General features: G+C 43.5%; 1 protein-coding gene across 1 annotated transcript; it reads right to left on the bottom strand.

Annotated features, from left to right (window-relative positions):
* Window positions 1–54: 54 nt before the first annotated feature.
* PDZD9 (PDZ domain containing 9) lies at window positions 55–20,287 on the bottom strand. The gene is made up of 5 exons (XM_027526688.1): window positions 18,804–20,287; window positions 14,323–14,560; window positions 12,165–12,344; window positions 4,529–4,718; window positions 55–865 (listed from the first exon to the last, which is right to left on the bottom strand). Exons 2-5 carry the CDS (start codon window positions 14,351–14,353, stop codon window positions 475–477), a joined length of 792 nt encoding a protein of 263 aa, XP_027382489.1. The 5' UTR covers window positions 14,354–14,560; window positions 18,804–20,287; the 3' UTR covers window positions 55–474.
* Between the last annotated feature and the right edge of the window lie 137 nt (window positions 20,288–20,424).

The raw sequence follows: 20,424 nt of genomic DNA, 5'->3' as shown, positions 1-20,424 counted from the left end.
TGTTTATGTTGAGTTTTTGTTTTAGATGCTTTTAAGGAGAACAGGAATATAAAGTACAGAAGCATGAGAAACTATTAAAATTAAGGCTTAAGTGGCTATCAGAGTAACTATCTCCAGATTAGTATTGGCTTTTAAAGATAAAAGCAGTGAAAAGTCTGTATTCTTGGGTAAGAACAGTTAAATGATCTGGGTTTTACCCCGTTTTGCCTTTTTTCCAAAAGAGTTATTTGTGCAAAATATATATTACCTGTTAGCTGTGGCCTATATTTGCACTGCTTCATTTTTTATGTTTATCTTCACTGTGGCACAATTTTGGTGTGTGTTTTTTTTCCCCTCATCTTCTCCCTCTTCTGTTTCTATTCTGTCTCTTTCAAGTAATTATCAACCTAACACTCAAAAGTAAGGCAGTGCACAAAAAAAAATGGGTGTTCTCAAGATAAATGCTTCTGTGGTCACAGATTTGAAAACTGCTGCCTAGCCAACTCGTGATACTGGTTCACTGCTGCCCTTTTCAACGGGGGTACAGTCTTCCAGCCAAAATGCATCTGAGGTAGAGGAGGCTGAGGAGGAGGAGGAGATTTCGTTGTCTTGCTTCACCATGGTCCAGTATGGAGAAGGGGCCCTCACTTCTTTCTTGTGATCTCTGTGAATCATCACGTCACAGTTAATGTCTTTTCCTACACGCATTACATGGTTCTTCTTTTTATATCCATGCCATTCTCTGGAGATAGACATTGGTCTCCTTACAGGGTAATGTCCAGTGGACCGTGGATATTTGTAGTACTTAAGTCTTGTATCGAAAGCTTCATCATCATCACTGCTTGTGACAGATCCATCTTTTGCCTCCTCAGTTTTCTTTGTTGTGCTGAAATGGAAAGACTAGTGAATGAAATGGATTCTTAATGTCTACACATTCATTCTCACCTAACAAGATATCTCATAACCTGCTTTGGTTCATAAAAGAAAAAATACAGTTTAGCACTACCTGTCTGTGTTATTAAAAATCTTCTCTTTTAAAAATTACCTTTACGGAATTCCCTGGCATCCCAGTGGTTAGAGCTCCATACTTTCACTGTCAAGGGCTCAGGTTCAGTCCCTGGTAGGGGAACTAATATCCTTTTTAAATTTGTTTAAATTACCTTTAAATTTGTTTACATTCCTAAATGGAAATCAAATTCTGCCCTAAATTATTTCACATTACTTTAAAAAGCTTTGCACAGACTTAAGCGAGACTACTGACCAGAATGTTAGCAGGCCTTAAAGAGTGGGTTGATTTCACCTCACACAGAATAACAGGTCAGTGTGGCCGTCTCATCCACGGAACTCAGTTTTCATGGGTCTCTTGGGATCAGCAATAATAGAATATTACTGATTTCCAAGGAGGCATCCAGAAATAATGGGCCTCAAAGATCTTCAATATGCTTATCATTGGTTATTCCTTTAAATCTTTTTATTTTTGCCCCTGAGCATCATTCTTTGCTTCTTAATTGGGTTTACGAATGTGGATCTGTAGAACACCCTTCCACCCAGATGTCTCATCATGCACTATTCCACCTTGCTGTTGCCATCCAAAAACTTGTGAAGATTCTTTTTTATTTTTCAGTTTGCCAACAACAGGGTTCTTGAACTTTTCTAATGCCTGTAGCACCTGCGCCTGCTATTATTTTCCTGAACAAATGCTGTCACGTGCTACCCCTCATTCTGGTGCTATTACCCAGCAGATCCGAAACTAGATCTTTGCAATTATGAACTTCCATTACCGTCTGTCCTGCTAGTAGGAAACGGATTTCTTCCCTACCCTAGTCCCTCCAACCTATCCGACTTACTAGTGTTTTCCCTAACATCCTTGGAGGCCTGCTTGTGGGTTTTTTTTGTTTGTTTGTTTGCTTGCTCCTAAGGATCTGAACAGATCTTCCTTAAAGTTTCTCTCTTCTGGTAATGGCATTTGGTATTGAGTCATTTTTTTCTGAAAGCCACTAGTCTTAAATTGTATGATTTTCTTTAATCCTTGATGTAGTGCTGTGCAAGGAGATTCAGAAGATCTCAGGACTAGAACAGTTTGCCTTCAAGACTCAAAGGACCTTCTTTGTAGCTCTGTTAGATTACCATAAAGACAGGTGGCAGAGCCAGGTTCTTATTAAACTGGCATTAGATAGAAATGCCACAAGCCAGCAGAGGTCAGGGTTCGCTGGAAACAGTTTTTAATATCAGGAGGCCTGCCCAGAGCATCACATGGCGAATTGTGCACTCGGTGCTATCTGCTCCTGAAAGAAGCCTTACAACTTTGCGAAATAAACCTTTCATTCCCCTTCTGCCTCTTCCTTACCCTTTTCCACATAAGATGCTAACATGCCTTAGCTATAAGCCCTTTGCTTAATTAAGGGATTCAGAACATGATTGGTGGTATTCCTAAGTTTGTGAATTTTAGCCTCATAAGTTGTGGTATTCTGTGTTTGCTTTTGAATGGTCAACCTGCCATCCCTAGGTTTTTAATATTCTGAATCACAAACTCTACTTAGAATGTAGTTCCATAAGCAAATGGTGAGGAGCTCAGTTTTGGAAGCTGAGCTCTCCAATACAGGGTCCACCAGCTACGTGTGGCTGTTAAATTTAAACTGGTTAAACTTGAATAAATTTAAAATTCCTCAGTTACAAATCTTCACATTTCAGGGGCTTAGTAGCCACCTGTGGCTAATGGTTACCACACGGGATGGCACAGATATAGGTCTTTTCCACTAGCATAGAGAATTCTTATTGGATGTTGCTGCTCTGAAAACAGACGTAAACTACTTAGCCCTGTGGCCTCTGGCAAGTTTACATACTCCTCTATTGGCTTTAGTTTTCTTATCTGTAAAACGAGGATAAATAGAACTGTCATGAGGATTAAATGGTACAACGCTTGTAAAGCGGTGTCCATCACATAGTAAACAAGTTCAGTATTATCATTAATGGTTTTTAATCAAAGCAGGATTGGTTTAGTTATTGGGAGAAAATTTTTCCCCATTTTGTATCTGATCTGAAGGGAACAACTGCTCTCCAGCTCTAGTCCACTGTTAGCATGTGGGGATGCAAGCCCATCTTGTTTTTCAGGAGAAACCAGAGATTTGTAAATTTACCAATTCAATTTTTTTTCATTAAAATTTTTTTGAAACAGAAAAATGCAAATAAGTTGAATGAAAAAAAAATTCTAAACACCTTGGTAGCTACCACCCAGGTCAAGAAATAGAGTATTACTGGCCCCTGGAAAAAGCCCTCCTATATATATAGCCTCCTTGCTCTCAACACTGTCTAAAACAGTGAGGGAGATAAACAAAGCATATCTGTGAATCATATCAGTCCCTGTGGCCACAAGTTGGACTCTGAAATAATATGGGCCATTTTTTAATCCTAGTAAAGAGCCCCTAGCCATATTTCTTTGAGCACATCCCAATAAGCAAAGGTACACAGCTGTACATCTAGTGCTCAGGGATCTGGTCAGAATTAATAACAATAACTCTTGGATCAGAATACTAAATGTGCCACTTAAAGGAGATAGAGAAATCAAGCCAGCCCTTAAATTTCTGACTTGTTTGACTAAGCAAATGCTCTCCCACTAAGACAATGGCAAACTGGCTTTTAATTTTAGGCATAATGAGTTTAAGGGGTTTATGATACAGATATCAAGTGGGTGTTTATACAAGTTTGGAGATAATACAATTTGGAAATAATGTATGAATACTAATAGAAACCAAAGAGTTTGCTTAGAAGATTGAGAGAAGAAAGCCAAAAACAAGGCTTGGTAAAAGGCAATCACGAGGAAGTGACAAAAGGAGATAAGGGAGTGTGGTATTCCAGAAGTCTGGAGAAAATTATATTTCAACAAGAGTTGAGGTGGGAGGCTGTAAAGTGCCTGTTGCTGCTCAGAAGCCAAGCAAAATTAGAGACTGAGAGGAGTCCACTGAAATCAGCAGTATGAAGGTTGCAGGTGACCTTGGGGTAAAGGGCTCTCAGTCAAGGTCTGCACCGAGGTGGGATGTGGTGTCTCCTGAGGAATTGGTAATGTCTAATACAACTCTTTCAACAGCTTTGGAGTCAAGAGACAGGACAGTGGCTGGTAAGGAAAGGAGAGGGGAGTGGAAGTAAAGTGGGCTTTGCTAAGATGGAAGAGTTTTACCGGTTATTGAGAAGGATCCAGAGAGAGAACTGAATATGCTGGAGACAAATGAGGAAAGGGAGTCACAGCACATGCTTCAGGGCTTACTTTGGGAAAGGGGGAGTCGCATATCCAGGTTTGAAGGAGAGTTGCCACTAGGTAGTTTGGTCCTTAAACTCCATGTCCAAGGCTCTTTCTTGCCTTTATCATTCTGCCTCATATTAGGTCCTACAGATTGTGCTTTCCAAAAGGATTTAGAAACCCACTGAACTGTGACAGTGTCATAAATTCCTCCTACATGGTCCAATTGATAATTCTCACATTTAACTAAGACTGCTTCATAGACCCTGGGGAATTCTGTAGTATAACAAAGATTTCCTGAACTTAACTACTTACCGTGTGATTGGGAATTTGGTCTCAGGGATTAAATCATATATTTCTTGCCATTCTTGGGGTATGTCTATAAAATCTCGGTAAACTTTTATTTGTAGTATTGTTCCTATGGTGATATGTTGCAGAAGCTTTAAAAATTCTCGAAGAGTATAACCTAACACATTTGCATAGCCAACACTAATCAAAACATCACCTGAAAAAGGGAAAAAATTCAGTAAAATTACGATGATGGTTTAAAAAAGATCATGCCATTTCTGTCTGCATTGTGCAATGTCTCTTCCTTTTTTTTTTTTTTTTTTTGGTGAGGTATTTCATTTTATAGGTTCATATTGTTGGTTCATTTTGAACCAAAACCAGGCTTCAAATTTTATTTAATGAAAAAAAAAAAAAAAATGATCCTCTCAGTGAATAATGAATACATGCAAGATGTTTCTTAATAGTCAGTGTAATGGTAAATATTATAACATTTTAGAACATTTCTGAAGTCCTTGGTGTGACAGAGGCTAAAAAGGATTTAGAATCTGAACCATCCTTGAAGATTCTAAAAATGTGCTTGTTTCAAGTAAAATAAATGGCTACTACTATTAAAGAAAAAAATCACTTCCACTAAGTGAACAAATAACCTATTTTTATTATAGCTGCCTGGCCATTGCCAATGCCCTCCACAGTAAGCAGACCATACTAAACATCAAGCCTTACAGATTAATACTTTCCTTATGCAGTATTCATTGAGCAAGTAATTCTACATATAACACTGGACATTTAGCATGCTTTAATTAAGTTGAAGATGTGTATACAGAGCATGGAAGTTCAAAGGGATTTGACACCTAGGTCCCCTATCGTAGGACAGAGTTGAACAGGAAGGGGAGTATGATAGCCAGCCGTGCAGCTTCTGAGCCCCCAAAAAATGGAAAGAGAACCACATCTTGACAGCCACGTCCCTGAACCTCCCAACTGAATGATAAATAGACCCAATTTATTCATTTGTAACCAGCAGCTAAGGCATGGACATGTAGACTAGGTCCAGCTATTGGTCAGTCCCTCTGGGTCACTAAACCTGAAGCAGGAGATACAGAGAAGCGACAGGAGCATCCAGTTTCCATGGCCTTTTGTTCTCTCATCATTTTCCAAACCTGGTGGTCAAGGCCTTCCAGGAATTCTGTCAGATTAAATGTTCTAAATTCAGTGCCTTTACAGAACTTGAAGTTCTTTAAACTTCAAGGGAGAGCTTGAAGAAAGCAGGAAAAACCATTAGGCCATTTAGGTATGACCTAAATCAAATCCCTTATGATTATACAGTGGAAGTGACAAATAGATTCAAGGTATTAGATCTGATAGAGTGCCTGAAGAACTATGGATGGAGGTTCATTACATTGTACAGGAGGCAACAACCAAAATAATCCCCAAGAAAAAGAAATGCAAAACGGCAAAATGCTTGTCTGAGGAGGCCTTATTAATAGCTGAGAAAAGAAGTGAAGCCAAAGGAAAAGGAGAAAAGGAAAGATATAACCATCTGAATGTAGAGTTCCAAAGAACAGCAGGGAGAGATAACAAAGCCTTCTTAAGTGAACAATGCAAATGGAGGAAAACAACAGAATGGGAAAGACTAGAGCTCCCTTCAAGACAATTAGAGATAACAAGGGAACATTTCATGCCAAGATGGGCTTGATAAAGGACAGAAACAGTATGGACCTAACAGAAGCAGAAGAGATTCAGAAGAGGTGGCAAAAATACACAGAACTATACAAAAAGATCTTCATGACCCAGATAACCCATGATGGTGTGATCACTCAGCTAGAGCCAGACATCCTGTAGTGCAAAGTCAAGTGGACCTTAGAAAGCATTACTATGAACAAAGCTAGTGGAGATGATAGAATTCCAGCTGAGCTATTTCAAATCCTAAAAAATGATGTTGTGAAAGTGCTGCACTCAATATGCCAGCAAATTTGGAAAACTCAGCAGTGGCCACAGGACTGGAAAACGTCAGTTTTCATTCCACTCCCAAAGAAAAGAAATGCCAAAGAATGCTCAAACTGCTGCACAACTGCACTCATCTCACATGCTAGCAAAGTAATGCTCAAAATTCTCCAAGCTAGGCTTCAACAGTATGTGAACCAAGAACTTCGAGATGTTCAAGCTGGATTTAGAAAGGGCAGAGGAACCAGAGATCAAATTGCCAACATCCTCTGGATCATAGAAAAGCCAGAGAATTCCAGAAAAACATGTTTCACTGACTACACCAAAGCCTTTGACTAACTGTGTGGGTCACAACAAACTGTGAAAAATTCTTAAAGAGATGGGAACATCAGATCACCTTATGTGCCTCCTCCAAAATCTATATGCATGTCAAGAAGCAACAGTTAGAACCGGACATGGAACAACAGACTGGTTCTAAATTGGTTAAGGAGTACGAGAAGGCTGTATATTGTCACCCTGCTTATTGAACTTCTATGCAGAGTATATTATGTGAAATGTTGGGCTGGATGAATTACAAGCTGGATTGCTGGGAGAAATATGAATAGCCTCAGATATGCAGATGACATCATCCTTATGGCAGAAAGTGAAGAGGAACTAAGAGCCTCTTGATGAAAGTGAAAGAGGAAAGTGAAAAAGCTGGCTTAAAACTCAACATTCAAAAAACTAAGATCATGGGTTCCAGTTCCATCACTTCATGGCAAATAGATGAGGAAACAATGGAAACAGTGACAGACTTTATTTTCTTGGACTCCAAATTTACTGCAGACAGTGACTACAGCCATGAAATTAGAAGACGTTTGTTCCTGGGAAGAAAAGCTATGACAGCTAGACAAGAGTATTAAAAATCAGAGACATCAGTTTGCCAACAAAGATCTGTATGATCAAAGCTAGTTTTTCTAGTAGTCATGTATGGATGTGAGAGTGGGCCTATGAAGAAGGCTGAGTGCTGAAGAACTGACGCTTTAGAAATGTGGTATTGGAGAAGACTCTTGAGGGTCCCTTGAACAGCAAGGAAATCAAACCAGTCAATCCTAAAGGACATCAACCCTCAATATTCATTTGAAGGACTAATGCTGGAAGGGCAATACTTTGGCCACCTGATGCAAAGAGCCAACTCATTTGAAAAGACCCTGATACTGGGAAAGATTGAAGGCAGGAGAAGGAGACAACAGAGGATGAGATGGTTGGATGGCATCACTGACTCAAAGGATATGAGTTTGAGCAAACTCTGGGAGATGGTAAATGACAAGGAAGCCCAGCGTGCTACAGTCTATGGGGTTGCAAAGAGTTGGACATGACTTTTTTAAGAGACTGAACAACAACAACAATAGAACTTTTTATTGCTTGCAGTTAAGACCCCTGACTGCTATAAGGGCATCTAGCAAGAGAAGAAGAAATACAGGGAAATTGATTCTTAAGGACAGATTCACATTGGGTAAATAAAATCTTAGTTATCAGATCATACAAGTACTATCATCCTGCCAAATGGTCATGGAGACTTCAGAGTTAACACCAGATAAAGTGACCCTAACAAGTCCCAAAGAATGTTTATCCCACTGTGCATGGGAAGCTAGGGATCCCTCAGTCACCTCATTCTAAGACAGCTGAGGTCTAACCTCAGAGTAGAAAAGAGTCAAGATTAAGTACTTTCTCTATTACTACTCCCCAACTCTTTGCGACCCCATGGACTGTAGTCCACCAGGCTTCTCTGTCCATGGGATTTTCCAGGCAAGAATACTGGAGTGGGTTGCAATTTCCTCCTCCAGAGGTTTTTCCCAACCCAGGTGTCAAACCTGCATCTGCCATGTCTCCTGCATCGGCAGGTGGATTCTTTACCACTGAGACTCACCTGGGAAGCACTACTCTGTACTCTGCTGTAATTGGAATTACGCTGATCCTAAAGGAAGCCTCCAAGGAACGCCAAAGACAAATTTCCATATTGCTAGATTCTATCCGAAATGAAAGGTCACAGTTTTAAAGAAAATGAATACTGAGATGGGTGGAGAAAAGCTTCTACTTTGGTCTTTAAAGACAGCTGTGGCTAACTTCAGAATGAAACAGGGCTTCTCCCAACTACCTGCAGATTGTGTAATCTGAAACAGCTGTTCACCATATAGAGGTTAATTAAAATGTCAAAAAAAAAAAGAAACCCTCATGGGATAAGCTTACTTGCCTAATGTTAAAAGGGGTGTTTATAGCTGAAAGCTATGGCTTGACATGCTGCTTAATTATGTTGTTAAAAAGGTGACTTATCGAGAGGGCAGAAAATAAACAGCTTAATTGCCTGACCATCCTGATTATAAACCAAAGGTGTCATTGTATGAATGTGATTATTCTAGCAAGAGACATTAACATTGCCTTTCATAAAGAAGCACCAATTTGGTATTTATAAATACTAATATTATACATTTTTTTCTGTTTTAATGGGCTGTAGGAACCACATTGTATAAACTGTCCCAGTTATCTATATTTAATCAACTTTTCAGCAGCCAAGCCACTACCAAAAAGTAGATTTTAGTCTTCTTCCATTTCTCTCAACTAGGCTGTAAATTCCATAAGCTCGTTGTGGTTAGAGACCACACATGACTGGCTCACCATCACACCCCGTGCCTGATGTCTGCACACAGCAGGCATTCAGGAAATGCTTACTGAATTAATGTGGCCTAGTAAGGGTGGTGACCAGTACATAACTTTGTTTACCTTCCAATCTATATTAATTTCTCCAAGAAAAGAAAACTGCTGTATTAATTTCTTAAGATTCTGGATATCAGAGTTTGCTAAAACTATGCTGGCCAAAAGGATTTTAAAGTTTAGCCAAAATAAATTAGGAAATCAAGATGAAGCCCTATTAAGAAACAACAAAAGAAGAGAAATTCAAAGCACGTAAGAAATAATGGGGCTAGGAGGTAATGGGGTAAAAAAAAAAAAAAAAATCAGGTTTCTAGGACCATCACCTCTCCAAATCTCATCATCATTGTCAAAGGGACTGAGTTACAGAGCCTTTGAATCCCAGACCTTGAAGAGAAGTGCCTGACTTGTCATGAAGAGATATGGGACTTACTCCATATTGCAATCTCTTTTCTAGTCAAAGGTATGGGCTTTCTAAGCAGACATGGGTTCAAATCAGCTCTGACCACCCACTTAGCTCTGTACTAAACAATTTACTTCATCTCTCTGAGCCTCTGTATTTCGTTATCTACCTTCTAGGAGTGTTGCAAAGATTAGATAATAGACATGGAAACACCTTGCAAAATGCCTAGAACAAATGCTCACTTACTCTTCATTTATCAAGCACAGACATAATAAATGCACCAGTTCGAATGGTAAGTCCCTTGAATTCATTAAAAGATGAATTCAAGACTGCCTCTGACCTCCAGGAGCACACTATGACCTCACCCGGAGATTCTGTTTCATGAAAGCATACTCCCATCCCACTCCAGTGAGTGTGCTCTCTGCTTATCAACCAGCATCTGTCCCCTAACTCCAAAAAACCTACGGAGAACAAGCAGAATAGGCCCATGGGACCTGGCCTAGAATTGTTTTGGATGGAAAGTCCAGAACTTTCTTTCTGGAAGGCTGTTCCCTAGCACCAAATAGTGATATGTGGAGAAAATGCTTTGGATTTTAAGGTGAGGTAAACTTTCATAACAGCATCATTGATCCACTTAATTCTTTAATCCACTGCATTTAACCCTAACTACAACTAGAATAACCTGAGAAGCTTTTAAACCATGAACTGCCCTGTCCCCAAACCAACTGAATCAGAACCTCTGGGGAGATGGGGCCAATCCATTTTTAATTTAAAAGGTCTCCAGGTGATTCTAATAAGTAACCAGCGTTGCAAACCAGTGGTTTAATCCACTAGGGCTGTGGCACCACAATCATTTTTGTTGTTGTTGTTCAGTCGCTAAGTCATGTCCTACTCTTTGCAACCCTATGGACTGCAGCATGCCAGGCTTCCCTGTCCCTCACCATCTCCTGGAGGTTGCTCAGACTCATGTCCATTGAGTCGATGATGCCATCCTAATATCTCATCCTCTGTCATCCCCTTCTCCTCCTGCCCTCAATCTTTCTCAGCATCAGGGTCCTTTCCAATGAGTCGGCTCTTTGCATCAGGTGACCTGATGCAAAAATATTAGCCAATACTTTGGCCAATACACAATCATTTTTGATTAACAACAAAACAAGATACAAGTCTGCAGAATCTCTAAGAACAGCCTTAGAGAAAGGATTGCCAATATTTCCATAGCACTGTGGCTCTCCAAGGTGGTATTATCCCAATTTAGAGATGAGGTGACTAAGGCCAGGAAAGTTAAAGGATTTTGTCCAAGGTCAAAGAACCAAAAAGAGGTATAGCCTGGGCCTGAATTCAGGCCAGCTCACCTGAATGGTTTTTCCTTCCACCACCTTACCATCCCATTGTGCGTCCCTGACTCCTGAGCACAGCCCAGAGAAGGCACTGGGGAAATGTCTTGAACTGGATGGAAAATTCATTCATCTAAAGACAAGAGAAGCAGGGCAGTACTGACAAAGACAGCATTCACATCTCCACTCCTTGGTGTGACAACGTACAAGTTACTAAATATCTGATTCCTCATCCGTATATCGGTTTAATGTAGAATCTACCTTGGGGATTGTCAGTCAGGTGAAATGAGATCACACATCTAAATGTTAATGATGATTCATACTGCCTACAAAAGAAGAAAGCCTTATCCATACAGAGCCATAAACTCTGGAGTGACACTATTCCTGTATATGAATCCCTTCTAGATGGGGGTGAACCTTGACAAGGAACTCAGTCTCACTGAGCCTTAGTTTCCTCATCTGTAAAAGGCAGATGATAATCATGCTGCTGCTGCTGCTGCTAAGTTGCTTCAGTCGTGTCCGACTCTGTGCGACCCCATAGATGGCAGCCCACCAGACTCCCCCGTCCCTGGGATTCTCCAGGCAAGAACACCGGAGTGGGTTGCCATTTCCTTCTCCAATGCATGAAAGTGAAAAGTGAAAGTGAAGTTGCTCAGTCGTGTCCGACTCTTAGTGACCCCATGGACTTCAGCCCACCAGGCTCCTCCATTCATGGGATTTTCCAGGAAAGACTACTGGAGTGGGGTGCCATTGCCTTCTCATAGTTCCTACCTAAAGGGTTATTATAAGAATTCAATAAATAGGGCTTCCCTGATGGCTCAGTGGTAAAGAATCCGCCTACCAAAGCAGGAGTCCTGGGTTCAATTCCTGAGCTGCGAAGATTCCATGTGCCGTGAAGCACTAAGTTCGTGTCCCACAGCTACTGAGCCTGTGCTCTTGAGCCCTGGAGCCACGACTGAAGCATGTGCACCCTAGAGCCCATGCTTCACAGCAAGAGAAGCCGCTACCAGCGAGAAGCTCAACCACTGCAACAAGAGAGTAACCCCTGCTCACAACTACAGAAGAGCCCGCACAGCAACAGAAACAGCACAGCCAAAAATAAATAGTGAAAGAATTCAACAAGTAAATACAGTGAGGGTTATACAAGTAGTAGCAGCTGGCTTGCCCACTGAAAGCTCTCAAACAATGTCACCATCAGCACTGTTACACGGGAACCTAATAACCTGAGTCTCCCTGAAGGCAGATGAAAGGGAGGCAGAAGTAGAGGGGTCGGGAGGCCTGGGGAAACCACAGTCACCTGGCTGGAGTGTGCCATCCCTGGCTGCAGCTCCCTTTGTAATGAGATGGCTGATCTGAAGGTAGGGCCCATGCTGGATGATGATCAGGCCTAATCCCATACTACCCACAGTGAGTTTGGTCTGTTGAGTTTTGCTCAAGTCGTGTACAGATGGCTTGACCTTGAGGTTGACTTGTTTTCCTAGAAATGGAGAGATTTATTTTAGTCTTTCTGCTAGATATCAGCATGACAGTAGTAACTGGGGTCTTAACGCCAGAATCTTAGGGCAGTTACTTAATCTCTCTCTGCCTTAGTTTCTGCATCAGTAAAGAGAGGATAATAAAAATACCCACTCAGAGGGTTGTTATGAGAATTAAAGGAGACAGTTAAAGGGCTTTTGCACAGTGCCTAGCACACTGTGCATGTTTAATTAAAGTTAGTTATTATTATCCATTCACTTAACAAGTATTTACTGATACAGGCAGTGGGCTAGAAACTGAAGTGTTTCTTGCCCTCATGAATCTTCCAGCCTAGTGGAGGAGACAAATATCAATGAGCTGTGTAAACATACTTTGAACAACAAACTGTAACACATGCCATGAAGGAAAAATACAGAGAGTTCTGAGGGTGACCAACAGGTTAAGTCTCCTGTGGGGAAGAGGGGTCAAGGCTTCACAGAGGAGGTAAAATTTGAATTGAGGTCGAAGGACCCAATATGAGAGCTTTAAGCAAAGTATGGTGGAAGGGAACAAATAAGATTCTGAGGCAGGAAAGAACATAAAAGGAGATCAGTAGGGGCCAGACAGGAGGAGCAAATCCGTCGCAGACAGGCTGCTCAGCATTTTACCTCACTGGAAAAGCTTCGAAGTGATCTTGGCAGGACAAGCTAAGATCTGCATTCAAATAAAGAATCAAACACCTCAGGCTGCTATATGGATTGTGGGGTCCAGACTGGAAGAGACAAAGTGTTACTGCATTCACCCAAGCATGTCATGACAATGTCAGTGGAAATGGACAGTAGAAAATAAGCATTTGGAAGGAAAATCCAGGAAAACGGGTAGTGAGGAATTGAAATATGTTTTACACAGAACTAAATCTCACAAGAAAAGTTTCAAAGACTGAGGAGTGATTTAGAACAACAAGTTATTTTCCCAAGAGGAAGCTTCTGAGATTCATTTTCGGTTCACAGGAAGCTTCTGGGGAAACCTGCTTTCAGCACACTCTTCCAGCATTTCACACACCAGCACGTTTCCTTAAGGAGAAGTGACAAACTGCTACTTGCCAAACCTTTGCCAAATCCAGGTGACTGTAGTGTTTGTGGGTGGGGGGAGTGGGTCCAGGAGTCCTCCCCACTGCTAGAGGAGGGGGCATTTCCCACATCTCCAGGGGTTTCACAGTCCCTTCAACTTCACGCAAGTGTCCTTGCCTGTCTCCAGCCTCACCCTCCCCACAACCACAGATGCTCTCTGACTGAAAAATTAAGGGTGTGCTCAGTCGCTCAGTCATGTCCGACTCTTTGCGACCCCGTGGACTATAGCCCGCCAGGCTCCTCTTGTCCATGGCGATTCTCCAGGCAAGAATCCTAGTATAAAGAAGGCACCATCTTTGAGACTTTTCAGGATTATAGGAGCAATTTGGAACAGGTCATCCCCTCCTCAAATCTATGGCTCCTGAGCAAACAGAGAACTGGCATCATAGACAGGGTCTGAGTTCCAACCTCAGCTTGCAAATTAAACATGCTCCTGATATAATCTATGAAGCCCAGTCACAAAAGACAGCAGGGTTAAGTGAAAGAAGCCAGATTCAAAAGACTCCATACTGTATGCTTCCATTTTTGTGACAGTCTCAGTAGAAAGGGCAAAACTATAGAAAACAGATCAGAAGTGTCGGGAGCTGGGGTGGAAAGGGGGTTGGCAGTAAACGGGCATCACAAGGTAGCTTCAGGGGTTGTGGAACCGCCACGTCCTGATTGTAGGGGGTTAAATGCGGATATATGACTATCAAAATTCACAGAGCTGTACACTAAAAAAAAGGGGGGGGGGGATCTTCCTGTACGCAAATTATAGTTTGGTAAACAAAGGATGGTGAGACGCTGTCTCAGAAGCCAAGAGTGTGATGTCCCCATTTTACAGACAAGGAAAAGTGAAGGAGTCTTGGTCTCCAGAACATACCCAGTTACCTTTAACGTTTTTCTGGACGGACTTCTTCATGGCCCTGGGAGGCCAGGCCGCTCAGGAGGGCCTCCCTGAGCGGAAGCTGGAGTCAGTCCATCTCCCAACTGTTTCGAACCAGAAGCCGGCGCCCTGCGGATCGATCGCCAGTGGCGAGGAGATCTCGAGCTGGCCCCCAGGGGGCGCTGCGACGCCGCATTCCCGACGTTGCGCGGCAGTGTGGTCACCACAATGCTTCAGGAAACCCTGGAAAATGCAGTACGTGAAAATTTTGGTGCAGAAAAACAAAACTTCTGCGGGACTAACACAGTGCCTGGCTCATACTGGGTTCATCACCCATTCTTGGGAAATTACTGAAATGGAGAGGGTGGAGGAAACCTAAGAGGGGGCCTCAAAGATGTGAATGGTCTGCAGAATATCATGACTAGTTCATAGATGAGCACAGATGTCCTGCTGAGCTCCCAATAATGGTATTTTCACACTGTTACATCAACAGCGCCAACTGCTTTGGAACTGCACTTTATTCATGAATGTTTTGAATGAGAAAAGGCCAAGGGTGGCCTGAAAAAAATGAGTCATGATTAGGAGAGGAATTAATTCTTCCTTCTTTTTTTCCAAAATAATTCACCACCTCCCCCCCCACACACACACATTGACTCACACAACAAATATTTACTGGAAGCCTGCTGCATGGTTTTTGCTGATGCAAAGGACACAACAGTAGACAAAACAAACATAGGCTCTATCCTCCTGGAACTTAGATTTAAAAAACAGATGAAGTGAACAATTTTAGGAAAGTATAAATTATCAAAAATAAATTCTATAAGAAATAGAAAACAATGTAATAACACAGTACTACTGTCATCCCTGGGCTTCCCAGGCAGCACTAATGGTAAAGAACTCTCCTGCCAATGCAGGTAGATACTGGAGACAAGGGTTCGATCCCCAGGTTGGGAAGATCCCTTGGAACCCAATCCAGCATCCTTGTCTGGAGAATCCCATGGATAGAAAAACGTGGCAAGTTACAGTCCACAGGGTTGCAGAGTCAGACACGACAGAAGCGACTTAACACGCACACACGCACTGTCATATGACTCTGATAAAACCAAAAGGCAAAGTCTCTTGTGTTCATGCCTTCAACAAACAGTAATCAAGCACCTGTGAGGTGTGGCACTGACCAAAGATTTCCATGGTAAACTGGGAGGTCCCAGCTTATTCAGCTGCTTCTGTGGCTTTACCCAGTTACCCAGAGCAGACTTCTTGTTGGATACATTTTGTGCTCAGGTGGCTGATTCAGAAGGAAATGTCATCCTGTTCCCTGTCACTCTCAGCCTCAAGGCATCTCCTGCAGGTAGCTCCTTGTGATAGATTGCCTGATTCCTCCTTCAGTCTGGCGAGGCTTCTGTCCAGACACTAAATTAATTCTATCATAAAATGCATCCTTTCCCTCCATTTTCCTATCAGTAGAGAACGGTGAGCATTTACAGGAATCAAGTACGTCAGCCTTCAAGGTCCTATGTGGGACCTGGCGCACAGGGGTTCCTGGACCTTCCTTCTATCCCAGACTGAAAACTCTTCATAGTGAATGCCAAGATCACACTGACTGGTGGAACTGAAAGGTACCAACTGTTGTGGATGCTATGCTGTGCTGCCCAGATTCCCCTCAGGACTGAAGGATCTGTTCGTTCTCTTCTACCTCAAATCTGCCACTGGCTGAAGAGAGCCCTTGCCTGAGATCACACCTAACCAGGGCAGCTAGCATCCAGTGACCGATCGATGCAGGGTAAAAAACCTGGCTCCCTCAGCCCAACTTGAACAACTGTAAAGGGCCATCTCAGCTTCAGAGCCCCCTAAGGGACCTGCTGAGGTCCTTCTATCGCTGCTCGGCAACCCAGCTTCTCCCTCTGCCAGGCCTTGCTTCCTTCTGTCCACTAATGGAGAGTATGCCCCAGTAAATGCCCTGCAACTCAGAGTATTCCCAGAGAACCCAACCTGCAACAGCTTATGCCAGGGACAGCATGAACGAGTAGATGCTACAATGGGATTCTGGAGCTGGACCTGCTGCCCAGGTAATAATGAGGACCCCATCCCCCATAGAGGAGGAGCATACATAGCCTTGGGCACAGGGAAGCATTAAGATTGTTGTTTTTCAATGGTAGTAAAATGGCTTGGCACCCATATGATCTACCTGCGTGCCTCAGTTCTCCTTTGCCCTATTTTATAGTAAATAGACAAACTCAGCAGCCACAGCCTGAGAGGTACATGGCAACCAGAGGCTCAACCCCCTTGGGGATGGAGGTCTGGGCCATGCCACCATGTAAGCCACCTAGAGGTGCTGAGGGTGAGAGAAATCTAGGATGGATAGGAGAGGCAGGAAACGATGAGTATGTCAGTTATACATCAAGGTGAGCTACAGCAGCAGCAGCAGCAAGAGTTCTGTTTTGTCCCATTAACCTTCCTGTTATAACTGTCCCACAGGAAAAGACTCCACTGGGTCCTGAAGGTGATGCGCTCAGAACTAAACAGAAGCAAGTGGATCTGTTCAGCACAATGGGTGCACTGTTGCAAATGCTGCACTGTCCTACCGAGTCCCCCTTCAGGACTGGAGGACCAATGCCCCAGCTCCTGGGGAGGTTGTAGGTTGACAGCTCTCAGCGGTCAGCCCTCTCAAGGAATTGTCTTTGGCTAAAGAGCCACATTACCCTAGGTCATGCCCCATGTCTAGCATCCAATGACTGGTCCAAGCAGAGATATCAAGGCTTTGTTGGCCCTTTTACCCCAGCTCAGAACTCAGAACAGCCATTACCACTTCAGAGTTCCCTGTGGGCTTGCCAAAGCCTCCTGTGACTGCACCATAGTCAAACTGCTTCCTCTGCCCAGTCCTGCTTCCTTCCCTTCCTCCACAGGAGTTGATCCTAAGAATACTCCCTAATAAACTTCTTGTAGTATAATCAATAATCTGTCCCTAAGTCAGCTTCAACAGAACCCAATCCAAGAGACTAAATGATATTTGAGCCCCCAGCACAAGTTACTAGCCTCTGGATTTAGCTCTTTCATTTCATCTAATCCCAAAAACCCCAGGTGAACATGTATGGTGCAGTCACCACATCCTCAGCCTGCATGGTAAACCCGATCCCCAAGGAGGCGGTGTGTTCTTTATCCTGTCAGGCCAAAGATCCTCCTTAAAGAGAAGAGTGATCGCACGGTCCCCTCCACAGCTTTCCTTGAGGTCGCCTCTGGATTCAGCCTCTGCTGGGCTGAGGCCTAACATCCATCATGACAAGACATGCTATGTCCAGAGCCCTTTAAAAACCACAGAATTACTATCTATGACTTCAGGGTGCTAGCATCGCTCCCTCCTGGGGACCTTCTGTTTTCCTGGGTCCTTAAGGACTTTCTGCCTGTTGGAGCCTCATGGCTCATCTTCTCTCTGGATACAAAAGTTCTAGCTGCTCTGCACAGAGGTGAGAGGATGGGGAGGTTCTATCACTGAAACGGAGTGCCTGACTCTGGGAGTCTATTGGTCACATAGAGGAAAGAGGCCCAGAGAGGTGATGTGACTTTCCCAAGTTCAAGTTAGTAGCATGGGTGGGACTGAAATATGGTTCTGTATTCTTTTTCACTCCATCACACCATGTCTCCCTAACCCCTAGGGTTTGCCTCTACTAAAATCTAGACTGAGATATAGAGAACAGACTGATCTGTCCTGTCCTGAGAGTCTTGGGACTCTGAAACACTACATTGGCAAGCAAGAATGAAACTGGGGGCAAAACCAGCCCCAAATTATTGGGACTAATAGGAAATCTGTAAACAGAGTATTTGGTCCCTGCCCACCTCTCTCATCCCACATCCTGACTGGTAAGGAATGGGATAGGTGGCTGTTGTCTATAGTGATGTGCAGCTATTAATCCAGTAGAAAAAAAAGTTTTAAATTATTTTACCTTTGTAATAGTTGTTTTTGTGTTTTAATCTTAGATTCAGACCTCTCATGGAGGGGCAAAGGTAGGAGGGACAGGAAGGGATGCCTGGGTAGAGGGAGGAATTTATGCTTGTATTTTTAAAATACAAGAATCAAGTCATAATTCCACTTAGTTGGAGTTAGAATAGGCAAGTGTTCCAACATTTCACCCTAAGATTCTCAACTGGTCAATGGTAAACATCCGTGGACATTGTTTGAGAATTCAGAACTGTACAGTTGGAGTTTCTATCACTTGGCAACAGAAACACTAGAAAGAAGCCAAGAAAATGACTCCGCCAAAGTTCTCCAATGTTTAAACAACAAACAGTGAAAAATTCCTGCAGTAATGTGATATGCATTATGTCTAAGTCCCTGGAACATATAAATCAGCTTGTGTCAATTTCTGTGGCAGAAGAAAAATATATGATTTAATAATAATAATAAAAACCCTACCCTTCCCTCCCCCCCGCCCCCATAAGAGACCAATGTTTGGACAGGAAAGTCTATAGGCTAGCAATTGAACTTCCTTACCCAATCTATGTGGTGATACTGATAACTCTGTGCATTTCTGCAAAGCTGTTCGTCTGGTGGAATTTGAAACCTGCTGAGTTCTGTGGACATGTAGGCATTCCAAAAATAGAGACAGATATCACTCTTCTAGGTCTTTCTAGAGATGACCTAGGTGGCCTTTATGGAGAAAATGAGCATCTCATTTCCTGTTCGCTGCATGGGGAACTATCTGGGAAAGAAAGAGCTGGACTCAACGTCAGGGTTAATAGTGATTTAGTACATGAGTCATGGAAGAAAAGGAAACCTCTACTAGATAGCAAAATCGTTTGTGGTAGACCATATGTGTCGCTAACAAATTTTGCCAACCCTCTTTTTCTGTTTCTCCATCTAACTTAAGCCCCTCCCCACATCCCACCTCAGTAAATAGTATCATCAAACGCCCAGTTACTCAGGCCAAAAATGTAGGAGTCATTCCCTGAATCCTCTTTGTTTCAATTCCTCCCTACCCCCATTTATCAGCACGTCCTTTCCTCTGCCTAAAAAACATCCCTATCTGCCCATTGTCCCCCATCCTCACTACTCTTATCCTAGCTAAAGCTACATTTCTCTCTCTCCTGGACTACTGTGCCTCTAAACTGGTATCTCTGCTTTTGTTCTCGCCCCTCCCCACCTACAATCTATACTCTTTTTACAGACTAAGACCTATCAGTCTCTTGCTTTAAACCCTCCAGTGCTTTCCTGTTGCATTTAGAACAAAATCCAAACTCTTTATCACGGCTCTCGAAGTCCTACATTTGATCTCTCTTTTTCTCCAGCCACATGGGCCGTTTTGCAGTTCCTTGAACAGCCCAACCACTTCCTTGCCCGCTTCCCTAATGTTCTTTGAACTTTCTTTTCTATCTGGAACAGTCTTGCCCAGATCTTCACGCATGAGGTCTTTATGAAGGTGGCGTTTTCAATGAAACCCTCCCTGGTTATCCTAAGTATCATCAAACCGCCGCCCCTTAAACCTCTCATCAGACCGACCCCCAATTTAATTAACAGATTAACACCTAGCATTAAAGATCAGTTTTTAACAAAGTTTCCGTCTCTTCCCCGACTAGAAGGTAAGCTTTCTGAGAGCGGGAAACTTCTTTCTTCTGTCCACTCCGGCACCCCCAGCACCTACAGTGCCTGCTGCAAGCAGGAGTCCATAATCATTCCCTAAATGGGGCAGTCCCGGGCTGACGGATACGGCAGAGGCAACGATAATACAAGGTGACAAGAGCCTGTCACCGGCTCCATCGGCGGTCCCGAGGCCGCCTCCTGCCGGAAGAAAAGCGGCTCCTGCCCAGTCCAGGGCAGCGAGGCGGGCGGCCGAGAAGAAGCCGGGCGGAGCAAGGCCTGAGGCGGGCGGGAGGAAGGACTGGGGCTGCGAGCCTGGGCTGGACCGAGAGGACAGAACGGGGTCGTCAGGGGCCCAGAGCCGGAGCCGGCCGCGCCAGCGCCTCGGCTTCGCTTCCGGGTGAGGGGCGGGCGGGAGGAGCAGTTCCGGGGCGGGTGGCGGTTCCGGCTGTGCGGGCCGCGCCGCGGCTGCTAGTCCCGGGCGCGCGGAGGGCGCGAGCGGCGCGCGGGGGGCCCAGGGGAGCGAGGCGGCGGCGTG

This window comes from Bos indicus x Bos taurus, chromosome 25 (genome assembly GCF_003369695.1).
Source record: "Bos indicus x Bos taurus breed Angus x Brahman F1 hybrid chromosome 25, Bos_hybrid_MaternalHap_v2.0, whole genome shotgun sequence".
Classification (NCBI taxonomy): Eukaryota; Metazoa; Chordata; class Mammalia; order Artiodactyla; family Bovidae; genus Bos; species Bos indicus x Bos taurus.
Note: the sequence above shows the minus strand (reverse complement) of the source record. Positions and strands in the feature narration are given on the sequence as shown.